We start from the raw sequence: 23,675 nt of genomic DNA on the forward strand, positions 1-23,675 counted from the left end.
ATGTTGAGTGTTAAGCCAGCTTTTTCCCTCTCCTCTTTTACCTTCAACAAGAGGTTCTTTAGTCCCCTTAACTTTCTGTGATTAGAGTGGTGTCATCTGCATATCTGAGATTATTGACATTTCTCCCAGAAATCCTGATTCCAGCGTATGCTTCATCCAGCCTAGCATTTCACATGATATACTCTGCATAATTGTTAAATAAGCAGGGTGACAATATACAGCCTTAACATACTTCTTTCCAATTTAGAACCAGTCTGCTGCTCCATGTCCAGTTCTAACTATTGCTTCTTGACCTACATACAGGTTTCTCAGGAGGCAGGTAAGGTAGTCTGGTATTCCCATTTCTTTTTTTTTTTTTCTTTTTTTTCCCCTTATTTATTTATTTATTTATTTGCATTACAATAGTTTAATATGAACAATCAGAACTAATTAACAGTCTAACAATATTTTACAACTGAAATAATTAAAATAAACTATAAAATTACTACATAAAACAGGTCTGATCTAGCTTATTTACTTTCTATAATCTCTTCAGTGCTGCAAAACCATTTATTTCTTTTTCTTTTTTCATGTTTTAATAAACACTTCGTCTTTTTGTATTGTTTTCTTTTTCATCACAATAATAGAAATATAACACCATATATCACTGTAAAACACATTTCCACATAAATGCTGATAAGCACAAAATATTTTTCATCATTTACATTTTAACTGTAATAATATATGGCAGGATTAAAGCTGCATCCATCATGTGTCTAACTAACCTTGCTGTAATGAATTTTTTTCTAAACTTTTAACAATATATAAAAGACTGTGCTGTTTATTTTTTATTTTTTTTTAAATCAAATAATCCAATTTTATTTATTTTTTTCAAGTTGAACAGACTAAATTTCTTTAAACAAACTTACTTATACTCCAGAGTCCTTTAAAAACTTAATAGCATTTATACATTGAAGGTATTTGATTTTCTTGTAACTAGCACTTCAAATGCAACAAGCATTTGAAGCAACAAGCATTTGACCCAACAAGTAAAACTTCCTACAGTTTATAACTTTAATAAATAAAATAAATTAAATGTACAGTGAATAAGTTCTCTGAAATATTTCAATATTTCTGCAGGTTTAGTAACATCGTAAAATACATTTCAATTAAAATTCACAAATCTAAAAACCTGTTAGGCATTTTTAGGCGTTTTAAGTTGGAAATGAAGACCAATGTTACATCGTAATATGCCAATTACAAATAGTACTTCAAATAGCAAATACTACAGTTTGTCCCAAACTTTAAAAACTATTCATGAACTCAACACTGAACTATTGATGGCTATGAGAATTGTTTCCTAGCCTTTTTGAAAATTTCAACCCATTTACGTTTAAGGTAATTATTGATAAGTACGATCCCGTAGCCATTTTCTTTATTGCTTTGGGTTCAAGTTTATACACTTTTTCTGTGTTTCCTATCTATAGAAGATCCTTTAGCATTTGTTGGAGAGCTGGTTTGATGATGCTGAATTCCCTCAGCTTTTGCTTGTCTGTAAAGCTTTTGATTTCTCCTTCATATTTGAATGAGATCCTTGCTGGGTATAGTAATCTGGGCTGTAGGGTATTTTCTTTCATCATGTTAAGTATGTCTTGCCACTCCCTTCTGGCCTGAAGAGTTTCTGTTGAAAGATCAGCTGTTATCCTTATGGGAATCCCCTTATGTGTTATTTGCTGCTTTTCCCTTGCTGCTTTTAATATTTGTTCTTTGTGTTTGATCTTTGTTAATTTGATTAATATGTGTCTTGGAGTATTTCGCCTTGGGTTTATCCTGTTGGGGACTCTCTGGGTTTCTTGGACTTGGGTGATTATTTCTTTCTCCATTTTAGGGAAGTTTTCAACTATTATCTCCTCAAATATTCTCTCATGGTCTTTCTTTTTGTCTTCTTCTTCTGGGACTCCTATGATTCGAATGTTGGAGCGTTTAACATTGTCCCAGAGGTCTCTAATATTGTCCTCATTTCTTTTAATTCGTTTTTCTTTTTTCCTCTCTGTTTCATTTATTTCTACAATTCTATCTTCTAGTTCGCTTATCCTGTCTTCTGCCTCTGTTATTCTACTGTTTGTTCCCTCCAGAGTGTTTCTGATCTCATCTATTGCATTATTCATTGTATATTGACTCTTTTTTATTTCTTCTAAGTCCTTATTAAATCTTTCTTCCATCTTCTCAATCCTTTTCTCCAGGTTATTTATCTGTAACTCCATTTTGCTTTCAAGATTTTGAATCATTTTCACCATCAAAATTCGAAATTCTTTATCAGGTAAATTCCCTATATCTTCTTCTTTTGTTTGTGTTGGTGGGCAATTATCTTGTTCCTTTACTTGCTGGATATTTCTCTGCCTCTTCATCTTGCTTATATTGCTTTGCTTGGGGTGGCCTTTCCCTCTTCTTGCAGTTTGTGGAGTTCTCTTTATTATGTAGTTTCTTCGCTGTGTGTGGGGTTGGACGGGTGACTTGTCCGGGTTCCCTGGTTAGGGAAGCATGTGTCGGTGTTCTGGTGGGTGCAGCTGGATTTCTTCTCTCTCCTTTAGAAGACAATGGGCTGCTTTTCTGGGAGCCTGATGTCCTCTGCCAGTATTCAGAAGTTGTTTTGTGGACTTTACTCCGCGTTCAAATGTTCTTTTGATGAATTTGTGGGGGAGAAAGTGGTCTTGCCATCTTATCCCTCTGCCATCTTGTTCCTTCCTCCCCAGAACACTGGATTCTTATATTCCACTTGGTCGTGGAGTATCTCTTCCCAGCTGCTCCAGCAAGGCGCAGCCGCTGTACCTTACCTTGGACGAGGGGTATCTCCTCAAGGCCGCCCCTCCTGCTTTGAATGTGGATCAGCTCCTCTCGGCCCTCCAGTGCCCAAGCAGCCACCGCCTCCTGGACGTGGTACAGCTCCTCTCGGCCACCGCCCTAACCCTGGGCGCGGGGTAGCTCATCTCAGCCACGATTCTGCACGTGGTCGGTTGCGCCGGAGCCGGGCGTCTCCCGAGTCTGCGCCGCCGCAGCCGGGCGTCTCCCGCGTCTGCGCCGCCGCAGCCGGGCGTCTCCCGCGTCTGCGCCGCCGCAGCCGGGCGTCTCCCGCGTCTCTACCATTTCTTTAAGAATATTTCATAGTTTGTTGTGATCCACACAGTCAAAGGCTTTAGCATAGTCAATGAAGCAGAAGTCTTTCTGGAACTCTCCTGGTTTTTCTGTGCTGTGCTGTGCTGAGCTTAGTCATTCAGTTGTGTCTGACTCTTTGTGACTCCATGGACCACAGCCCACCAGCCTCCTCTGTCCGTGGGGATTCTCCAGACAGAAATACTGGACTAGACTGCCATGCCCTCCTCCAGGGGATCTTCCCAACCCAGGGATTGAACCCAGGTCTCCTACACTGCAGGTGGATGCTTTACAGTTTGAGTGACCAGAAAAGTCCATGCATATGGAGTGGGTAGCCTATCCCTTCTTCAGGGATCTTCCCAAGCCAGGAATAGAATCGGGGTCTTCTGCGTTTGAACCAACGGATGTTAGCAATTTGATCTCTGGTTCCTCTGCCTTTTCTAAATCCAGTTTGAACATCTGGAAGTACTCAGTTCACATACTGTTGAAGCCTAGCTTGAAGGATTTTGAGCATTACCTTGCTGGCATGAGAACTAATGCAATTGTGCAGTAGTTTGAACATTTTTTGGCATTACCCTTCTTTGGGATTGGAATGAAAAATGACCTTCTCCAGTCCTGTGGCCACTGCTGAGTTTTCCAAATTTGCTCACCTAGATAAGCACAATGGTCTTATCACTCACCTAGAGCCAGACATCCTGGAGTGTGAAGCCAAACAAAGCAGGGAGAGGTGAAGAAATTCCAGCTGAGTCATTTCAAGTCCTAAAAATCTCTGTATACCCAAATTATAAGCAAAGGCACAGAGCAAATAAATATTCAATAAATGTTAAATGAATGAGAATATGCCAATGAATTACTATGAAATGGATATGAAAAGTCACACAAAATTCTAAGCCTATGAATGACTGCAGCAATAGGCAATCATAAATTATATCCTCAGTCTTTAAAAAAAAATCAAAGAGAATAACAGATTTTTAAAGTTCCAATTTGTTACAGAAAAAAAGGACATTAAAATCTACAGTGTTTTCTCACCTGAAGTCAGATTCCTAGCCGTACTCTGTGATTTCTGCATTTCAGTAGATTTAAAATTGAGATCATCCTGCATCATCTTCAGTTCTTGGTTGGTGATAGAGGATATCTGTTTCATACGATTTATATTCTGTATTTGCAGAGACATAAAAGTGGAGAAAATTCCATTGATTTAACTTTCCAATAAAACTCTTAAAAATTCTGCTAAAGGACTGGATGTTTTGAAAGGGACTTCTTTTTTGAAATATATCATTCATTATATATATATATTTTATAAAAAAAATACATGATATTCAGTCAGATTTCTCAGTAAGGAGAGCTTAAATTAAAATTCAGAATTGTTTCTTTTATATTTGCTTTATTTCACTGTAGAAAGATTCAACTATGCTATTATAGGAACTAATTGGATTTTTAAAACACTTAGAATATTGAAAAGAGATCATATATTTTTCCTCCTATGGTACCACACAATAGTAGCTGCTCAATAAACATTTTTTGAGGAATCAAGATATTCATTAGGTATCCTGTGCTCTTACATAATAGTGAACATTTGAGGTTTTTGAGTTGTATTTATAAGGTAACCACAGTAAAAATAATGAGGACAGGAAGACCGGAACATAGCACTTACTCGACTACTGTGCTCCAAAAGCGAAACAATGTTGGCTTCTATCTGTGCCTTCCTTTCCAGTTCCTGGTTCTTAGTTTCCTCAAAAGTCTCAATAAAAGCTGTCGATTGAAAAATATGATGAAAGGCTACTGTTGATATAGCTAAACGATATATAAGCTCTGATTTGTAGGTCTGAGGAGTACTTTTTAGAAGTTCAAAGCAAATTTTTAACTATCACTTTAATTTTTGTAATTAAATTACTCAATAAGAACATTTCTACATACTTTCAAACTTTTAAAGCTTAACTACTATGATCTTAATACAAGTACACTAAATATTTATAAATGCACGCTCAGAAGCAACAGCTGGTAAGATGGAGATGAGAAAAATTCCTATGGTTTTACACTAAGATCTCATGGATACAGCTACAATTATTAACATCGATGATTGGCCACTAACTTTACTTCTGAAAATACTACTATACCTTTTTACCTGAAAATTGAGCATTTTCCTTGTAAGGCCAAAATAGTCTCAATTAAATAAGTTTAGTGATTTATTCAGATTATAAATATTCTAAGAAATCATTCTTTTTCTTCTCTAATATAGAATTAGTATATAATTTGCTCTTATTTACATTCTTAAAATATTTCTATGGATCTTCCAAAAATTAACTTAAAATAATTTTACTATTTGCATGAAACAACAAATTAATTTTGAGGTTGTTTTTGGTACTGGTTGAGATTTTTAAAGTAGTCTTGGGGTACTGTTAAACTAGAATTGGCCATTACTGATTTATAACAAGTTTCTATGAAGGTAACAACTGACATCAGACTTACAAAAATGTCAAATTCTAGAAAAATGATAAGTTAAAAGAGACTAGTAATCATTAATATAGTCAATTTTTATAAACTTTTGAATGTACAACATAAATTAAAGTGAAGATCTATTTACAAAGTTAAAATTCAGATTTTTTTTAACAAAGTGAATGAGAGGCCACAACAGAAGTTTCAGTTAGTGACAGAACCAAGAAACAAAATCAGAGATAAGGGCTAATACATAACAAGATAGGTATTATGAAAAGTGTAAAAAAGGTGAAAGATATTAAAGGTAAAGCATGTAAAAGAGAACATCCAATGTTCAATCAATGAGTGGTCTATAGACTATACAGACTATAAGTGTAAATATTAGCTTTAGAATCTATCCCTAACATACAATCATACACACATAAACACATGTACAAAATCTTTCTATAATTCTCTACCCATCCCTAAACTAAGCTAGATATTTAGTAATACTTCAAGTCAAATGCTTTGAATGTCCACACTTCTGCATTTATTATTAGTCACTCTGTCTTCCCAAAGTGAGATCTCTGATTTAGTATAAATGAACAACCATCTGAGAGTATAATATTTTCACATCTATAAGATTATCACTTACTGTCCATACTTTCCTCCCTCTTTTTTAGCTCCTTGTACTTCTGATTCATTTCACCTACAAACAATAAAAGAAAATAACATTAATTTTAAAAACTCCAGTTACAGTATTCAAAATTAGAAATATCTCTTAGGTTCTCTATATGCTTTTAGTCATTACATATTCAGTGTTTAATATTAATGTTCAATTAGGTGAGATTCTTTTAAATTGATTTTATTTTAAAAGTTATTTATTTATATGCTTGACAACTCGGTAAAAAACAATCTCCTTACTGGAAAGAACTGAAAAGGTCTCCAAAGGTTCTCTATTTCAGTTCCAATTTCAACCTACACATGAACACACTGGTGATGGGAAATATATGCTCCCACGAAAGTTCATTTCATCTCTGAATAGCTCACAACAGCAAACAAAATAGCAGGGTTAGTTTCCTCACAGAACTTAAAAGTCTAAAGATTTAACAATTAAAATGTACTAAGTATCAATAACCTCAGATATGCAGATGACACCACACTTATGGCAGAAAGTGAAGAGGAACTCAAAAGCCTCTTGATGAAAGTGAAAGAGGAGAGTGAAAAAGTTGGCTTAAAGCTGAACATTCAGAAAACAAAGATCATGGCATCTGGTCCCATCACTTCATGGGAAATAGACGGGGAAACAGTGGAAACAGTGTCAAACTTTATTTTGGGGGGCTCCAAAATCACTGCAGATGGTGATGGCAGCCATGAAATTAAAAGACGCTTACTCCTTGGAAGGAAAGTTATGACCAACCTAGACAGCATATTAAAAACCTGAGACATTACTTTGTCAACAAAGGTCCGCCTAGTCAAGGCTATGGTTTTTCCAGTAGTCATGTATGGATGTGAGAGTTGGATATAATGAAAGCTGAGTGCCGAAGAACTGATGCTTTTGAACTGTGGTGTTGAAGAAGATTCTTGAGAGTCCCTTGTACTGCAAGGAGATCCAACCAGTCCATTCTAAAGGAGATCAGTTCTGGGTGTTCATTGGAAGAACTGATGCTGAAGCTGAAACTCCAATACTTTGGCCACCTCACGCGAAGAGTTGACTCACTGGAAAAGACTCTGATGTTGGGAGGGATTGGGGGCAGGAGGAGAAGGGGACGACAGAGAATGAGATGGCTGGATGGCACCACCAACTCGATAGACATGAGTTTGGGTAAACTCTGGGAGTTGGTGATGGACAGGGAGGCTTGGCGTGCTGCGGTTCATGGGGTTGCAAAGAGTCAGACACAACTGAGCGACTGAACTGAACTGAAGTGTTATTAGGTGAAAGTAAAGAATATTACAGCAGTACACAGCAAAGACAATCTAGTTTGGGGATTCAGGAAATTTTTCTCTAAAGTAGTAATATTTAACATGTGTGCATTATAAAGAAAGGATGAACAGGAGTTACTGGATCAAAATATAGAAGAAGTTCAAAATCAAAGCATTATAAGTACTGAAATTTTTAAAGTGAGGATGAATATGGCAGCACAAAGACCTGAAAAAGAATATGAAGACAAAAAGTGGTACAAAGATGAGGCAGGAGAGGGTGGCATGAATTGAGATAGCAGCATTGACATATATACACCAGCACGTGTAAAACAGACAGCCAGTGGGAAGCTGCTGCATAGTATGCGGAGAGCTCAGCTCGGTGCTCTATGATGACCAAGACGGGTGGCATGGGGTAGGTGAGAGGGAGGGCATATTTGTATACTTACAGCTGATTCACACTGTTGTACAGGAGAAACTAATACAACATTGTAAAGCAATTATACTCCCATTTAAAAAAAAAGATGAGGTAGGTTATGAGAGACCTTATATGGCATATGTTTAAAAGTTTGGATTTTCTCCTAAGGACAATGGTAAGATTACTGAAGAATTTTAAGCAGAGGAATAAAATTATCAATTTGCATTTCTGAAAAATATTTCTGATCAGCAGAATAAAAGAGAAAATTGGAGACAGTAAGACCAGTTAGGAGGTTGTCACAATGATACAGTTGACAGATGAAATTTGACCAATGGCAATTAGGATGTAAGGTAGAGACCTTTTCTTTCTTAAGAGCTAGAGTGAACTGACTGTGGTGAGGGTTGGAGATGGAGAACTCAAGTATGACTCCCAGGTTTCTCTCTTGGGCAACTGAGGACACTGTTGTATTAGTTACTGAAAGAAAGAAAAAAGTAAGTTGAGGAAGAAGTTGCTTGAAGTAATTCTAGACAAGCTGCATTTAATATATGTGAAACACATGATTAAAAGGGCAAAAATCCAAGGCCCAAACACAAGGACAAAATCTGACACTTTATAGCTGCATAAAGGGATCATTAGTAAAACTAGATCATGATTATTTTAGAAAAACAGGATTTTTAAAATTGAGATTTGGAGGCCCAGGGCTATTTTCCTCAACTAGTAAGATGGCTGCAGTCCTGTGCTCCCAGGATCCCAGGTAGAGAAAATAAATTTGTGCTTGCTCCAATCTTCAGTTTCTTCATTAAAGTCATTTGGTTCTCAGCATTCTGGAGAAGCTAAGGAATTTTACTGAGATGATGCCCAGCAAAGATGGAGAGAATAAGAGATTTCTAAGGGGGCTCCTGGTAAGAAGCTGACATTTAGAAGGACTTTCAGAAGAAGGATTCAAAGAGAATGGGGGAGTCAGCAGTTAAAGTCCAGAGGCTAAAAAACCCACTGGTCATATTGTGTTCTATATAGCCTCCTATTAAGTATACAGTTTTTCCAGGTGCCAACCAACTAAAGGAGCAATAACATTAGGGAGTGAAGTAGATAGAGTAGAGCCCCTAATTACATGGTACCTATAAATTTCCACTTGTTTACTTATTTGGGTAGGAAGTGAGTTACCAGTATATAAAGGTGATGGCAAAGTCAGAGACCCAAGTCAGCAGACAGCTTTTCTGCTTTCAGGTCTGAAAACACTTTTCCCAAATTCATTAAGAATAGCCTTTAAACAGAAAAAAAAAAACAAAAAACAACAACTTGTCAAGGCCCCCACAACAGTGTGAGTGTGTGTTTGTGTGTGTGGGTGTGGGTGTGTGTGTTAGTCACTTGGTCGTGTCTGAGTTTTTGTGACCCCATGGACTGCAGCCTGCCAGGCTCCTCTGCCCATGAATTCTCCAGGCAAGAATACTAGAGTAGGTAGGTAATTTTCCCTTCTCCAGGGGGTCTTCCTGACCCAGGAATTGAACCAGGTCCTCCTGCACTGCAGGCAGATTCTTTGGCATCTTAGCTAGCACGGAAGCCCACAACAGTACTCATAGTAAAAAGCTGGAAGCAACTGAATAGGATAGTAAATACCCAGAGGTCATGAATTCCCAGCCAGGGAATACTCAGAACCAATGGGAAACACTGGGTTCAATCTGACTAAGGTTCTGGATGCACTAACGTTAGCGAACTACTACTCAGTTCAGATGAACAACAATGGTCTCAGCATACTGATGCAGCATGATTAGTTTGATAAGGGGAACAGGAGGGATCTTTTTTTTAACTTGTAATAATAAAGTTTGTGTATGATTACAATTTTTAAAAAATACATTGTAGATAGATTAAGATTAGTCTTATAACCATTCAGTTATTTGTAGCATTAGTTTTTAGGATGAGAAACAAACAAGGAATATGAATTTATTATAGCATACATGATCTGGAATATCCTCATAGGAAGCTGATATGCACGCAAATGTTAAATAACCTGTGTGAAGTAGCAGAAAAGTTAGTATCTGCTAAATCGGTCATGGCCTAGGTTTCTAAGAAAGTCTTAGTCCTTGTGTGGCTGTGTGAGAAGTTGTCCTCTTGGGAGACTGGTCAGACATTACGGGATTAAAAAAGAAGGCTTATATCGTATGCTTTACAGGAATTTAATGACCATTTTATCTTTCCTCTTCTAAATTTAAGAGAATTTTCTACACAGGATGTTTTCAGTTCATCATCTTGCTATTAGACCTCAAGACACATCATCAGGCTTACCTTCATGCCATTTCAATGACACTGTTCACAGAAAGATTATGATTCCTTAATTATTAAATCCAAGGGACAGTTTTGAGTTATTTTATTCTGCAATATTCGATACTACTGATACATCCTTCCTTCTTCCAATTCTTTTCCCCTCATGTGTTTTGCTGCTTGCAGAAGTGGCTCTTCTGGTTTTTCTTACTTTCAGATCTTTCCATCTCTGTCTTCTCTTCAAAGATTTCCCTTTCTTCATTTAAATTCCAGATTCTTCTCTTAGTTGACTTCTAATGTTACATTCTTTCCTTTTCTCCTTTGCCTTTCACTTAAGAAGAGAAGTGACAGACACAGCAGAAAAGGAAAGATATACCCATTTGAATGCAGACTTCCAAAGAATCGCAAAGAGATAAGAAAGCGTTCCTCAGTGATCAATGCAAAGAAATAGAGGAAAACAATAGAATGGGAAAGACTAGAGATCTCTTCAAGAAAATTAGATTCCAAGGGAACATTTTGTGCAAAGATGGGCACAATAAAGGACAGAAATGGTAGGGACCTAACAGAAGCAGAAGATATTAAGAAGAGGTGGCAAGAATACACAGAAACCATATAAAAAAGATCTTCACGACCCAGATAATCACGATGGTGTGATCATTCATCTAGAGCCGGACATCCTGGAATGCCAAGTCAAGTGGGCCTTAGGAAGCATCACTAAGAACAAAGCTAGTGGAGGTGATGGAATTCCAGTTGAGCTGTTTCAAATCCTATAAGATGATGCTGTGCAAGTGCTTCACTCAGTATGCCTGCAAATTTGGAAAAGTCAGCAGCGGCCACAGGACTGGAAAAGGTCAGTTTTCATTCCAATCCTAAAGAAAGGCATTGCCAAAGAATGTTCAAAGTACTGCACAGTTGCCCTCATCTAACACTCCAGCAAAGTAATCCTCAAAATTCTCCAAGCCAGGCTTCAACAGTAGGTAAACAATGAACTTCCAGATGTTCAAGCTTGTTTTCGAAAAGGCAGAGGAACCAGCGATCAAATGGCCAACATCTGCTGGATCGTCGAAAAAGCGAGTTCCAGAAAAACACCTACTTCTGTTTATTGACAATGTCAAAGCCTTTGACTGTGTGGTTCACAGCAAACAGTGGAAAATTCTGAAAGAGATGGGAATACTAGAACATCTGACCTGCCTCCTGAGAAATCTGCATGCAGATCAAAATGCAACAGTTAGAACTGGACGTGGAACAACAGACTGGTTCCAAATCGGTAAAGGAGTACGTCAAAGCTGTATATTGACACCCTGCTTATTTAACTTATATGCAGAGTACATCATGAGAATTGCTGGGCTTGATGAAACACAAGCTGGAATCAAGATTGCTGGGAGAAATATCAATAACCTCAGATATGCAGATGACACCACACTTATGGCAGAAAGTGAAGAAGAACTAAAGAGCCTCTTGATGAAAGAGGAGAGTGAAAAAGTTGGCTTAAAGCCCAGCATTCAGAAAACTAAGATCATGGCATCTCTTCCCATCACTTCATGGCAAATAGATGGAGAAACAGTGGCAACAGTGACAAGACTTTAGTTTTTGGGGCTCCAAAATTACTGCAGACGGTGATTGCAGCCATGAAATTAAGATGCTTGCTTCTTGGAAGAAAAGTTATGATCAATCTAGACAGCACATTAAAAAGCAGAGATATCACTTTGCCAACAAAGGTCCATCTAGTTAAAGCTATGGTTTTTCCAGTAGTTATGTATGGATGTGAGAATTGGACGAAAATGAAAGCGGAGTGCCAAAGAATTGATGCTTTTGAACTGTGGTGCTGGAGAAGACTCTTAAGAGTCCCCTGGACTGCAAGGAGATCCAACCAGTCCATTCTAAAGGAGATCAGTCTTGAATATTCATTGGAAGGACTGATAGTAAAGCTGAAACTCCAATACTTTGGCCACCTGATATGAAGAACAGACTCATTTGAAAAGACCCTGATGCTGGGAAAGATTGAGTGCAGGAGGAGAAGGGGATGACAGAGGATGAGATGGCGGGATGGCATCACCGACTCAATGGACATGAGTTTGAGTAAACTCCAGGAGCTGGTGTTGGACAAGGAGGCCTGGCGTGCTGCAGTCCATGGGGTCGCAAAGAGCTGGACATGAATGAGCAACTGAACTGAACCGAATGCGACATTATATCCACGGAAATCCTACTCATTCTTGTAGTTGAACAACTCTTTGTCTTTCTCCTAATTTTCAGATTGTTTTATCCAATTATTTATTAGATATATTCTTATAGATACGTTTTAGGACATCCTAACACACAGCATGTATGCATTCATGCTAAGTCACTTCAGTCATGTACAATTCTTTATGACCCTATGGACTGTAGTCTGCCAGGCTCCTCTGTCCATGGGATTCTCCAGACAAGAATACTGGAGTGGGTTGCCATGCCCTTCTCCCGGGGATCTTTCCTACTCAGGGATTTAACCCATGCCTCCTGCGGCTCCTGCGTTGGCAGGCAGATTCTTTACTCCTGAGCCATTCCATAGTTAAATGCATCAGTCTTCCCCCTCAAAGTCTGTACCCCTCTGTATTCCCTACTATGTTTGAAAGCCCTTCACCATCATCATCATGCAAGTCAGAAACCTGGGAGATTCCTACCTCCTACTCCACTCAATCCCATGCTCCAAGTTACCAAAAGGTGGAGCTGAAAGATATATCTGGTCAGTGTCTCCAGCTATACAGCTAGTCAGCTGCATTAGATAAGACAGAACCCCTATATTTAGCAGATTCCCAAGTTTCATAAAACCTCCTCCCCCATATCATTGCGGTTAAATAGAAAAGAGATCAGATCCCTAGTAAAATCCTCTATTTTGTAATTTCTCAGTTTTTGGATTAATATCTGAGCTTCTCATGAGAGGCAATGTACAGACATGGGTACCCTAAAGTAGGGTAAAACACAGGGTTTGTTTTACCTCAAGAAAAAGGTATCTGCCCTTAGATTTCCTATTATAGAAGATAACAAGATCATACACGAAGGAAGATAATTAGTTATCACACTGGAGGTGTAAAAAAAGCAGGCCAGCAAAAGGGTCTAATGAAGAGACCAAAGGAGAGGGAAAGGACACGCTCATAAAATGAGGGTTATTTCACAGGTACTTTCAAACTCTGAGTATTTGATGTGACCATGGAGAAGGGTCTGATCACCATTTTCCAGAATACACAGCCACCCCAATCTTCTCTCCAGTGTACAACAAGGCACGTGCTAGTCACTCCCCGGCCACAAGGCCCCCAATTCAGTAGACTTACTAATTTCAGAGGAGAAAAAGCAGCAGAGAGCAAATAAAATTAATGCAGAGGGGCAAAAATTAACCCTGAAGGACTTTTGCTGGAAGGACTTTTTCCTTTCTTGGGATCCTTCTGAGGCAAGCTAAACCTCCCAGTACTGCTGATATTCAGTACCCTGAAGCATTCCTTATTCGGCACAGTTTCAGTCCCCTTATCATCTGTTCATTCTACTCTTAGTGAATTCCAATCCTTTATTCCTTTTAAAGTATGATGCCAAGAAACAGGATTCCAAGCAGACTATCACTTCTCATAGTCTATATATTCATCTTTTGTTAATGCAAAAGGATTAGGATTCCAGCTATTCTGGAGGCTCTATCACATGAATTAACATTGAGCTGTTATCTAAATCCCCTTTAACATTTTCACATATTTTCGTAAGCTATAGCACTTCCTTCTCCCCTACTTCTGCTTCAATTTTAATTAGTTTTGTAGTCCTATTAAACTTCATCTTTTTATCACCTTCTTCATCATTTCTCACCTTCCTGTGTATCACTATAGCAGTAAGAAACTAATATATCAAATACTACTAAACTGGTAGGTTAAAATGAGAACATTTAAGTTTAATGTTCTAAACTAACTTTTGGCTTCAGTTCAGTTCAGTCACTCAGTCGTGTCCGACTCTTTGCGACCCCATGGACTGCAGCATGCCAGGCCTCCCTGTCCATCACCAACTCCTGGAGCTTACTCAAACTCATGTTCATTGAGTCGGTGATGCCATCCAACCATCTCATCCTCTGTCATCCCTTCTACTCCCACCTTCAATCTTTCCCAGCATCAGGGTCTTTTCAAATGAGTCAGTTCTTCGCATAAGGTAGCCAAAGTATTGGGAGTTTCAGGTTCAGCATCAGTCCTTCCAATGAACATTCAGGACTGATCTCCTTTAGGATGGATTGGTTGGATTTCCTTGCAGTGCAAGGGACTCTCAAGGGTCTTCTCCAACACCTCAGTTCAAAAGCATCAATTCTTCAGCACTCAACTTTTTTTATAGTCCAACTCTCACATCCATACATGACTACTGGAAAAAACCATAGCCTTGTCTAGACAGACCTTTGTTGACAAAAGTAACGTCTCTGCTTTTTAACATGCTGTCTAGGTTGGTCATAACTTTTCTTCCAAGGAGTAAGCATCTTTTAATTTCATGGCTGCAGTAACCATCTGCAGTGATTTTGGAGCCACCCAAAATAAAGTCTGTCACTGTTTCCACTGTTTCTCCATCTATTTGCCATGAAGTGATGGAACTGGATGCCATGATCTTAGTTTTCTGAATGTTGAGTTTTAAGCCAACTTTTTCACTCTCCTCTTTCACTTTCAAGCTTCACCCAATTTATCAATCATACATTCTCTACAAAATGTTTTAAATTTTGCCAAGAAAGTTTCTTTACAGCTATGCAGACAAAGTCTGGTAATTCTATCTACTAGAGGCATTTAAAATATATAAAATAAAAATCCTCTAAGTATGTAAAAGTTAAATTATTGCCTAAAGTCTCATCATTTCTAAAGAAAAGGGAAAGGACCATTTAAAAAAGTTAAAAAGTTTGTTTCAACAGAGTAATGTCAATAAAATCATATGGTCTAATGAATAATCCTTGGCATGTATACTAAATACAATCTTAAGTTCTTAATTATTTCCTGAAGCAGTGGTTATCAAACCTTCAGTTCAGTTCAGTTCAGTCGCTCAGTCGTGTCCAACTCTTTGAGACCCCATGAATCACAGCACGCCAGCCCTCCCTGTCCATAACCTTAGCATGTATCATAATCATCAGGAGGGTTTGCTGAAACCAACTACTAAACCATGTTCTCAAGGTTTCATGTTCAGTAGGTTTGGGGTAGAATCCAAGAAGTTTCATTTCTAACAAGTTTCAGATGATGCTAATGTGCCTGGTCTGAAGATAACAACACTATACTAATGAATAGTTTAACCAGTCTCCAAATTGAACACCAAGAAATGACTCATTCTTCACTGAATGTGTATTGAGAAACTAAAGAATAGCAGCATAAAGATGTCATTTGAAATGTCAGATACCAGACGGTAAGCTGAAGATGTTATCCTGTATGTTCCAGAGAAAATATTAATGGGAAAATTCTTTCCAAATATGTTCTGAGAAAATCTCCATGACAGTTATTCAAGTTTCAGTTTATAAATTAATAGCAGGAATACTAACAACCAATAACTAACATTTATGCACAATTTTAAAACTGCATGCTATTCTGAGTCATACACATACACACTCACACACTGTTCATTTAATCCTCACAGTAACCCTAAGAGGAAGGTAGGTACTGTTATAATCTCCCTTTAAAGACGAGGAAACAAAGATAAAGTAGCATGGCTAAGATCAGCCAGTAAAACAGAACAGCCCAGATTTGAATCCTGGCATTCTGGTTGTAGAACCTGTGCTCTAAAACAAAACTATTCTGTCTTCATAAATTCTATTTTATCTGACAAAATCAGAGAATAAAAGCTTCTAACCTGTGCCTTGGAACTATGAGTAGGAAGAAGTAACCTACAGACAAACCAAAGGGTTGTATTTTATGTTTTTACTATTCTTTTTTTTTGGGCACTCACTAAATATTTAATGGTTGTATTTTTTACTGTTCTTGAAAGTGGTATATAAATCATGGAGTAAACTGAAATGAATTCATTTGAAATTTAAGACAGTAATCTTATGATCCTATAGCATTTTATTATGACAAATATTTATCATATTAGAACTGTTAGATACTTAGATATCTGTGATATATTGTATTAATAACTACATGATACTTTGTTTCATCAATCTCTGGGAAAATACTATACTCTCAAATTGAAGGAATAATTTATAGCTAGTGACGATGTCCAAAAGTCCTTCTTGGGGAGATATGTGACTGTACTTTGTAAACTGCTTTCCTTAAGCCCAGTCTGCATATGCAGATGTCCAGAAACTTAGCCCCACCTTGTGGATCAGCATAGTAACGCAGATTCAGGCCTTGGAGAACACTGAATTGTCAGAGAACTATGTATTATCTCGACTGACAGAAACTAATAACTAGCACTGGTGAGGAAACACTTTTACACACTGCTGGTGGTTGTATAAAATGGTACAACCTTTTCTGGAAAGAAATTTTAAAAAATAACAAAAATTGTACACATAAATAACATTCTATTCAAAATTTCACTTCTAGAAATTTAGCCTATAGAAATAAACAAATTAACAAACATGTATGTATCAAGGGGAAATTTTCAAGGTTATTTACTGCAGCATTATTCTTGGTAGTGAAAAATTAGAAACAACCTAATGTCAATCAATGTAGGGGCTTCCTTGGAGGCTCAGTGGTAAAGAATCCTCCTGCCAGTGCAGGAGACCTGGGTTCAATCCCTGAGTTGGGAAGATCGCCTGGAGAAGGAAATGGCAACCCATTCTAGTACTCTTGCTTGGAAAATCCCAGGGACAGAGGAGCCTGGCGGGCCATAGACCATGTGGTTGCAAAGAGCTGAAGACGACTTAGCGACTAAACAACAACAACAAATGTCAATGTGGATATAGCTAATGCTATTTAATAACAACCATATCAACATGACCACAGCCAATAGGTTTTTTAAGTACAAAATTAAAAGACTTAAGCTCAGAAGAACTTCATAGTATAATTTAATTAAATATATACATATATAATATATATATATACAATTATATATATGTGCTGTGTATAGGAAAAAGTCTAAAAGGCTATGCTGTAAACAATGATTACCTCTGAAGTACGAGTATGAGGAGAAAAGCAATGAAGGATGAGTACGAGGAGAAAGGAGATGCCTTTTCACTTTATATACTTTGGTACTGCTTGAATTTTCCCCATGATAATATATACCAGATTTGTATTTTAAAAGTATACAATTAAAAAATAAGTTATTTGGAGTCTTTATAATAACTTGAACTAGTTTAAGGAAAATTTTTAAAAAGCAGGAAGGGGTATCCTTGTAGATGCTGGTTGATAATTGCACAGTTAATGAAAACACATGAGAATGGTCATTTGAGGCAAAACATGCACACCCACAAACCAGTAAAATGAAGAACATTCATGATGATTAAACTCTTTAGAAATTCTGGATAAATGTATAATTTACAATTTTTTTATAAAGGTTTAATGTGCACATCTAACCCCTCGCCCCACCCTACCCCCAAACTCCTCTAAAATGACAGTAAAAAGAATTTTTAAAGGGTCAAACTCCTGGCAATGAGGAATATAGAAAAGGAAACAATAATAAAGATCCCCTGGAGGAGGGCAAGGCAACCCACTCCAGTATTCCTGCCTGGAAAATCTCATGGACAGAGGAGCCTGGTGGGCTACAGTCCACAGGGTCTCAAACAGTAGGGCAATGTAACTTTTAGCAAATTATAACTTTAAGGACTTAAAAAATGCCTAAATATGATGAATTTAATGAAGCTGTTGGATTATAGGACCACCATTAATACCTAGCAGAGAACATAACTATACCTCAGTTCAGTTCAGTTCAGTCGCTCAGTCGTGTCCGACTCTCCGTGACCCCATGAATCACAGCACGCCAGGCCTCCCTGTCCATCACCAACTCCCGGAGTTCACTCAAACTCATGTCCACAGAGTCGGTGATGCCATCTAGCCATCTCATTCTCTGTCATCCCCTTCTCCTCCGGCCCCCAACCTTTCCCAGCATCACCGTCTTTTCCAGTGAGTCAACTCGTCGCATGAGGTGGCCAAAGTATTACAGTTTCAGCTTTAACTATACCTAAACCAATATCAAAAGATGCCTTTAAATTTAGAATGAATTATGCAAACCTTTTAAAAGTTTATTTGAAAATCAAAAGGTTGGAGGAGTACTAACAAAGTCGGACATGAACAAACACATTTATGGTTTAAATGCTATCTTAACCAGAACCCCTACAAGGCAAAAGGTAGCCAAGCTGGATTATATACAGATGCCATACGTGGAAGAAACCAGGTAACATCTAAGAAATTAATAAAATGGGTCAGAAGGAATGAAGCTAGGGGCAGAGGTAAGTATGGACCAGAGAGTCAACCTGATAATCCTCCACATCTTAAGGAGCAGATTACCTGCAATCTTGAGTCAAGGGACTCTGGAGTATGCACATGCAGAATCCACCTCTTTATTGGAAAAATAAAGACTCCACCTCTTTATTGAAAATCATAAACTGTGAAGGTAGGAATCCTCTAGAAGGTAATAAAACTGTTGCTAATTAGTCAAGCTCTCTCTGCATATAAGAGTGTATTTGTATAGCTTAAGAACTAGAGGGCCAGACTTGCCTGGTGGTCCAGTGGTTAAGAATCTACCTGCCAATGCAGGGGACATAGGTTCGATCCCTGATCCGGGAAGATGGCATATGCTGCAGAGCAACTGAGCCTGTGCATCACAACTACATAAACTCTGGTACCCAGAGCCCACACCCCACAAAAAGAGAAGCTACCACAATGAGAAGGCCCCATGCCACAACTAGAGAGTAGCCCCCACTCGCTGCAATTACAGAGAGCCCACACACAGTAATGAAGACCCAGCACAGACGGAAAAAAAGATTAACTTCTTAAAAGAGAACCGCAGGGCCCAAAGAAGTGACTAGAGGCCAATTATCACCTTTAATTGACTCTACAAATCTTTCCCTTCTAAAATACAGGACTGGAAATTCCCTCATGGTCCAGTAGTTAGGACTCTGTGCTCTCACTGTGGCGGGCTGGGGTTCAATCCTTGGTTGGGAAACTAAAATCCTACAAGCTGCAAGCTGTGGCCAAAAATTAATAGTAATTTTAAAATATTTAAATAAAATAAGGACTGTTTGATTCATTCCACAAAGATTTATTGAATGCTTATTTTCCCAGGCACTGTGTTGATGAAAGAGGAAACAAGACACAGCCCCTGTCCTGGAGGACACATATCCTAAGAGAAAGACAAACATCTAAGTAGAAAGTGGTAGTCATGTGGTCAACGCGTCTATGCCATGTGCTCTGATAACAGAGGGGGTCATTTACTTAGCCCAGCCCAGAAATAGGTCAGGGAGGGAAGTCAGGGTTAATCATGTTGGACATGAAAGGATACCTGAGCTAGATCTTAAAAGATGAGAAGTTAGGGAGATAAATAACAGGGAAAAGAACATTCAAGAAAAGGGAATAAACAATAGGAACAAAAGATTGAACGTGAAACAATCCTTTGATATATGGTAAAGGGGGTGAGGTGTGAGGTACTACTGGTATAATAGATAATATTATTATTATTAGAATGTAAGCATAGAGATGACAAGGGATAGAAAAGGAGACTGACAACGTACAGGCCAGATTACAGAAGAACTAGACTGCCGTACAAAAATTCTTAAATTTTATCTTGTAGGTCATTGAGAACCACTGTTAAGTAGGAGAATGACAGAAAATCACATTTCACATAAGTCAGTCTGGCATACTGTGGTGGATCAATCTGAGAGGGAGCAAGGATGGAGGTGGGGAGACCAGTTAGTAGACTATCGCAGTAGTTGAGGCAAGAAATAATGAGATCCTTAACTAACAAAAATCCCTATGCTGTTCACAATATTCAAGGATGATCACAGGGTAGTAGAAGAAAAGAAAACTAATCCATTGAGATATATACATATAGGAACACATAATACTTAGATATTACATATATTCTTATATTTACATATATAAATATGGGCTTCCCAGGTGGCGCAGTGGTAAAGAGTCCACCTGCCAATTCAGGAGACACCAGAAACACAGGCTTGATCCCTGGGTCGGGAAGATCTCCTGTAGTAGGAAATGGCAACCAACTCCAGTATTCTTGCCTGGAAAATTCCATGGAAAGAGAAACCTGGCTGACTATAGTCCAGGGGGTCGCAAAGAGTCAGACATGACTGAGCAACTGAGCATGCATGCACACACACAGACACGTGTGTGTGTGTATAAAATAAAAAAGCATACGTATATATACTTTTTGTGCTATTATTACATTATAGATTGCATTTTTCTACATTAATCAAAAAGGACAGGGAATTCCCTGGTGGTCCAGTGGTTAGGGCTCTGTGCTTCTACTGCAAGGGGGACAGGTTCGATCCCTGGTTGGGGAACTGGATACTGCAAGCCACAGCATGGCAAGAAAGGACAAAGAATTTTTGAAAAAGAATGTTTGAAAATGAAAAGGAGAAAGGAAGCTACAATTCAAAGCATTCTATTTCAGAACTGGGATTCCCTGGTGGCTCAGATGGTATAAGAGTCTGTCTGCAATGCGGGAGACCTGGTTCAATCCCTGGGTTGGGAAGATCCCCTGGAGAAGAAGAGAGGAACTTTTAGAACTAGCAATTAATAAATTTAAATTTAGAAGGTGGAATATTATTTAAAATGTATCCTATAAAGTATTTGAAATCAAGAACATTATCAGATTTCTCAGAAATCTGCAATACTAGATCTATATAAATTAAAAGCAATAAAATAATTTAACAAAGAAAATAACATGACCTTAGTGAACCTACCTTGCCATGTGTACCATTTAATATTCATAAATCTTAGTGAGGTAGGACCATTGTATTTATTTTGCAAATGAGAAAATGAAAGCTCAGATAAGTTTACTTTCCTAATAATCAGAGCTTAAAGATTGTCTGTTTTCAGAGATCTCATTGACATGTAGCCACATGTAAATAGGACTGTAAGCATTTCACAAGAATATTTTCATTTCACAAATATGGCACTTCATATCAGAAAGCCAAGATTAGGTTTGGGCAATAAAACTAAAACTTTGGGGTCAAAGAGAACTTGGCTTATATCTAGACTCTACCTGTAATTAGTTGTGAGAATATGAGTAACTTTAAATAAATTAAATAAATAGAAAACACTATTATTCATAAGTCAAGAAAAAGTACAAATAAAACTAATGACTGCATTAAAATTGAAATAAAAAATTTAGGAAAAGTATATCCTTTTCCATTCTAAGGGAGATCGATCCTGGGTGTTCATTGGAAGGACTGATGCTAAAGCTGAAACTCCAATACTTTGGCCACCTCATGCGACGAGTTGACTCACTGGAAAAGAATCTGATACTGGGAAAGGTTGGAGGCGGGAGGAGAAGGGGACGACAGAGAATGAGATGGCTGGATGGCATCACCGATTCTGTGGACATGAGTTTGAGTGAACTCTGGGAGTTGGTGATGGACAGGGAGGCCTGGAGTGCTGTGATTCATGGGGTCACGGAGAGTCGGACACGACTGAGCGACTGAACTGAACTGAACTGATATCCTTTTCCCCTGCTATAAATGTTTCTTCAGCCATTATTGTTGTTGTAAAGTCACTAAGTCCTGTCTGACTCTGAGAATTCATAAACTGCAGCATGGCAGGAGGAAGACTGTGCTCAAATTCAAGTCCATTGAGTCAGTGACGCTATCTAACCATCTCAGGCTTTCCTCCTCCAAAGGATGAAGGAGTATCCTTGCATCCCCCCTTTCTCCTCTTACTTTCCCCAGCATCAAAGTCTTTTCTGCTCTCTGCATCAGGTGGCCAAAGTAGAGTTTCAGCTTCAACATCAGTTCTTCCAGTGAATATCCAAGGTTGATTTCCTTTCAGTTCAGTTCAATCGCTCAGTCGTGTCCGACTCTTTGCGACCCCATGAATCACAGCACGCCAGGCCTCCCTGTCCATCACCAACTCCCGGAGTTCACTCAAACTCTTGTCCATCGAGTCGGTGATGCCATCCAGCCATCTCATTCTCTGTCATCCCGTTCTCCCGCCCCCAATCCCTCCCAGCATCAGTCTTTTCCAGTGAGTCAACTCGTCGCGTGAGGTGGCCAAAGTATTGGAGTTTCAGCTTTAGCATCAGTCCTTCCAATGAACACCCAGGATTGATCTCCTTTAAAATGGACTGGTTGGATCTCCTTGCAGTCCAAGGGACTCTCAAGAGTCTTCTCCAGCACCACAGCTCAAAAGCATCAATTCTTCGGCAATCAGCTTTCTTCATAGTCCAACTCTCACATCCATACATGACTACTGGAAAAACCATAGCCTTGACTAGACGGACCTTTGTTGGCAAAGTAATGTCTCTGCTTTTTAATATGCTGTCTAGGTTGGTCATAACTTTCCTTCCAAGGAGTAAGCGTCTTTTAATTTCATGGCTGCAATCAGCATCTGCAGTGATTTTGGAGCCCAGAAAAATAAAGTCTGACACTGTTTCCACTGTTTCCCCATCTATTTCCCATGAAGTGATGGGACCAGATGCCATGATCTTTGTTTTCTGAATGTGAAGCTTCAAGCCAACCTTTTCACTCTCCTCTTTCACTTTCCTCAAGAGGCTTTTGAGTTCCTCTTCACTTTCTGCCATAAGGGTGGTGTCATCTGCATATCTGAGGTTATTGATATTTCTCCCGGCAATCTTGATTCCAGCTTGTGCTTCTTTCAGCCCAGCGTTCCTCATGATGTGCTCTGCATATAAGTTAAATAAGCAGGGTGACAATATATAAATCAATCAGTGCAAGGAGTCCCTTGGACTCCTTGTAGTCCAAGGGACTCTCAAGAATAGTCTCCAGCATCACAATTCAAAAGCATCAATTCCTTGGTGCTAACCCTTCTTTACAGTCCAACTTTCATGTCCATACATGACTACTAGAAAAACCATAACTTTGATTATATGGACCTTTGTCAGCCAAGTGATGTCTCTGCTTTTTAATATGCTGTCTGGGTTTGTCACAGCTTTCCTTCAAAGGAGCAAGCATCTTTAAATTTCATGGCTGCAGTCACCATCTGCAGTTTACTCTGAGCCCAAGAAAAGAAAATCTGCTACTGCTTCCACTTTTTACCCTTTTATTTGGGACTCGATGCCAAAGATCTTCATTTTCTGAATGCTGAGTTTCAAGCCAGCTTTTTCACTCTTCTCCCTCATCCTCATCAAGAGGCTCTTCAGCTCTTCACTTTCTGCCATTAGAGTGGTATCACTTGCGTATCTGCGGCTGCTGATATTCCTCCCGGCAATCTTGACTCCAGCTTGTGCTTCGTTCAGTGTAGCATTTTGCATGATGCACTCTGCATATGAGTTAAATAAGCAGGGTGACAATATACAGCCTGACATACTCCTTTCTCAATTTTGAATCAATATGTTTTTCCATGTCTGCTTATAACTGTACTTCTTGACCCATATACAGGTTTCTCAGGAGACAGATAAGGTGGTCTAGTACTCTCATCTCTTGAAGAATTTTCCACAATTT

The 23,675-nt window shown here is 38.5% G+C and overlaps 1 protein-coding gene across 3 annotated transcripts in view; it reads right to left on the reverse strand.

Annotated features, from left to right (window-relative positions):
- Positions 1 to 23,675, reverse strand: part of IFT74 (intraflagellar transport 74) — a 102,558-nt gene that overhangs the window by 19,147 nt on the left and 59,736 nt on the right. For all 3 annotated transcript variants that reach the window (XM_055428134.2, XM_055428132.2, XM_055428131.2), the window contains 3 exons: positions 6,200 to 6,253; positions 4,784 to 4,881; positions 4,159 to 4,285 (listed from right to left, as the gene is read on the reverse strand). In XM_055428134.2, the coding sequence (XP_055284109.1) occupies positions 4,159 to 4,285; positions 4,784 to 4,881; positions 6,200 to 6,253 (279 nt within the window). The remainder of the gene's footprint in view (positions 1 to 4,158; positions 4,286 to 4,783; positions 4,882 to 6,199; positions 6,254 to 23,675) is intronic.

The sequence above is a fragment of the Moschus berezovskii genome, chromosome 7 (genome assembly GCF_049115385.1).
Source record: "Moschus berezovskii isolate FMDL1 chromosome 7, NW_MosBer_1.0, whole genome shotgun sequence".
Lineage (NCBI taxonomy): Eukaryota > Metazoa > Chordata > Mammalia > Artiodactyla > Moschidae > Moschus > Moschus berezovskii.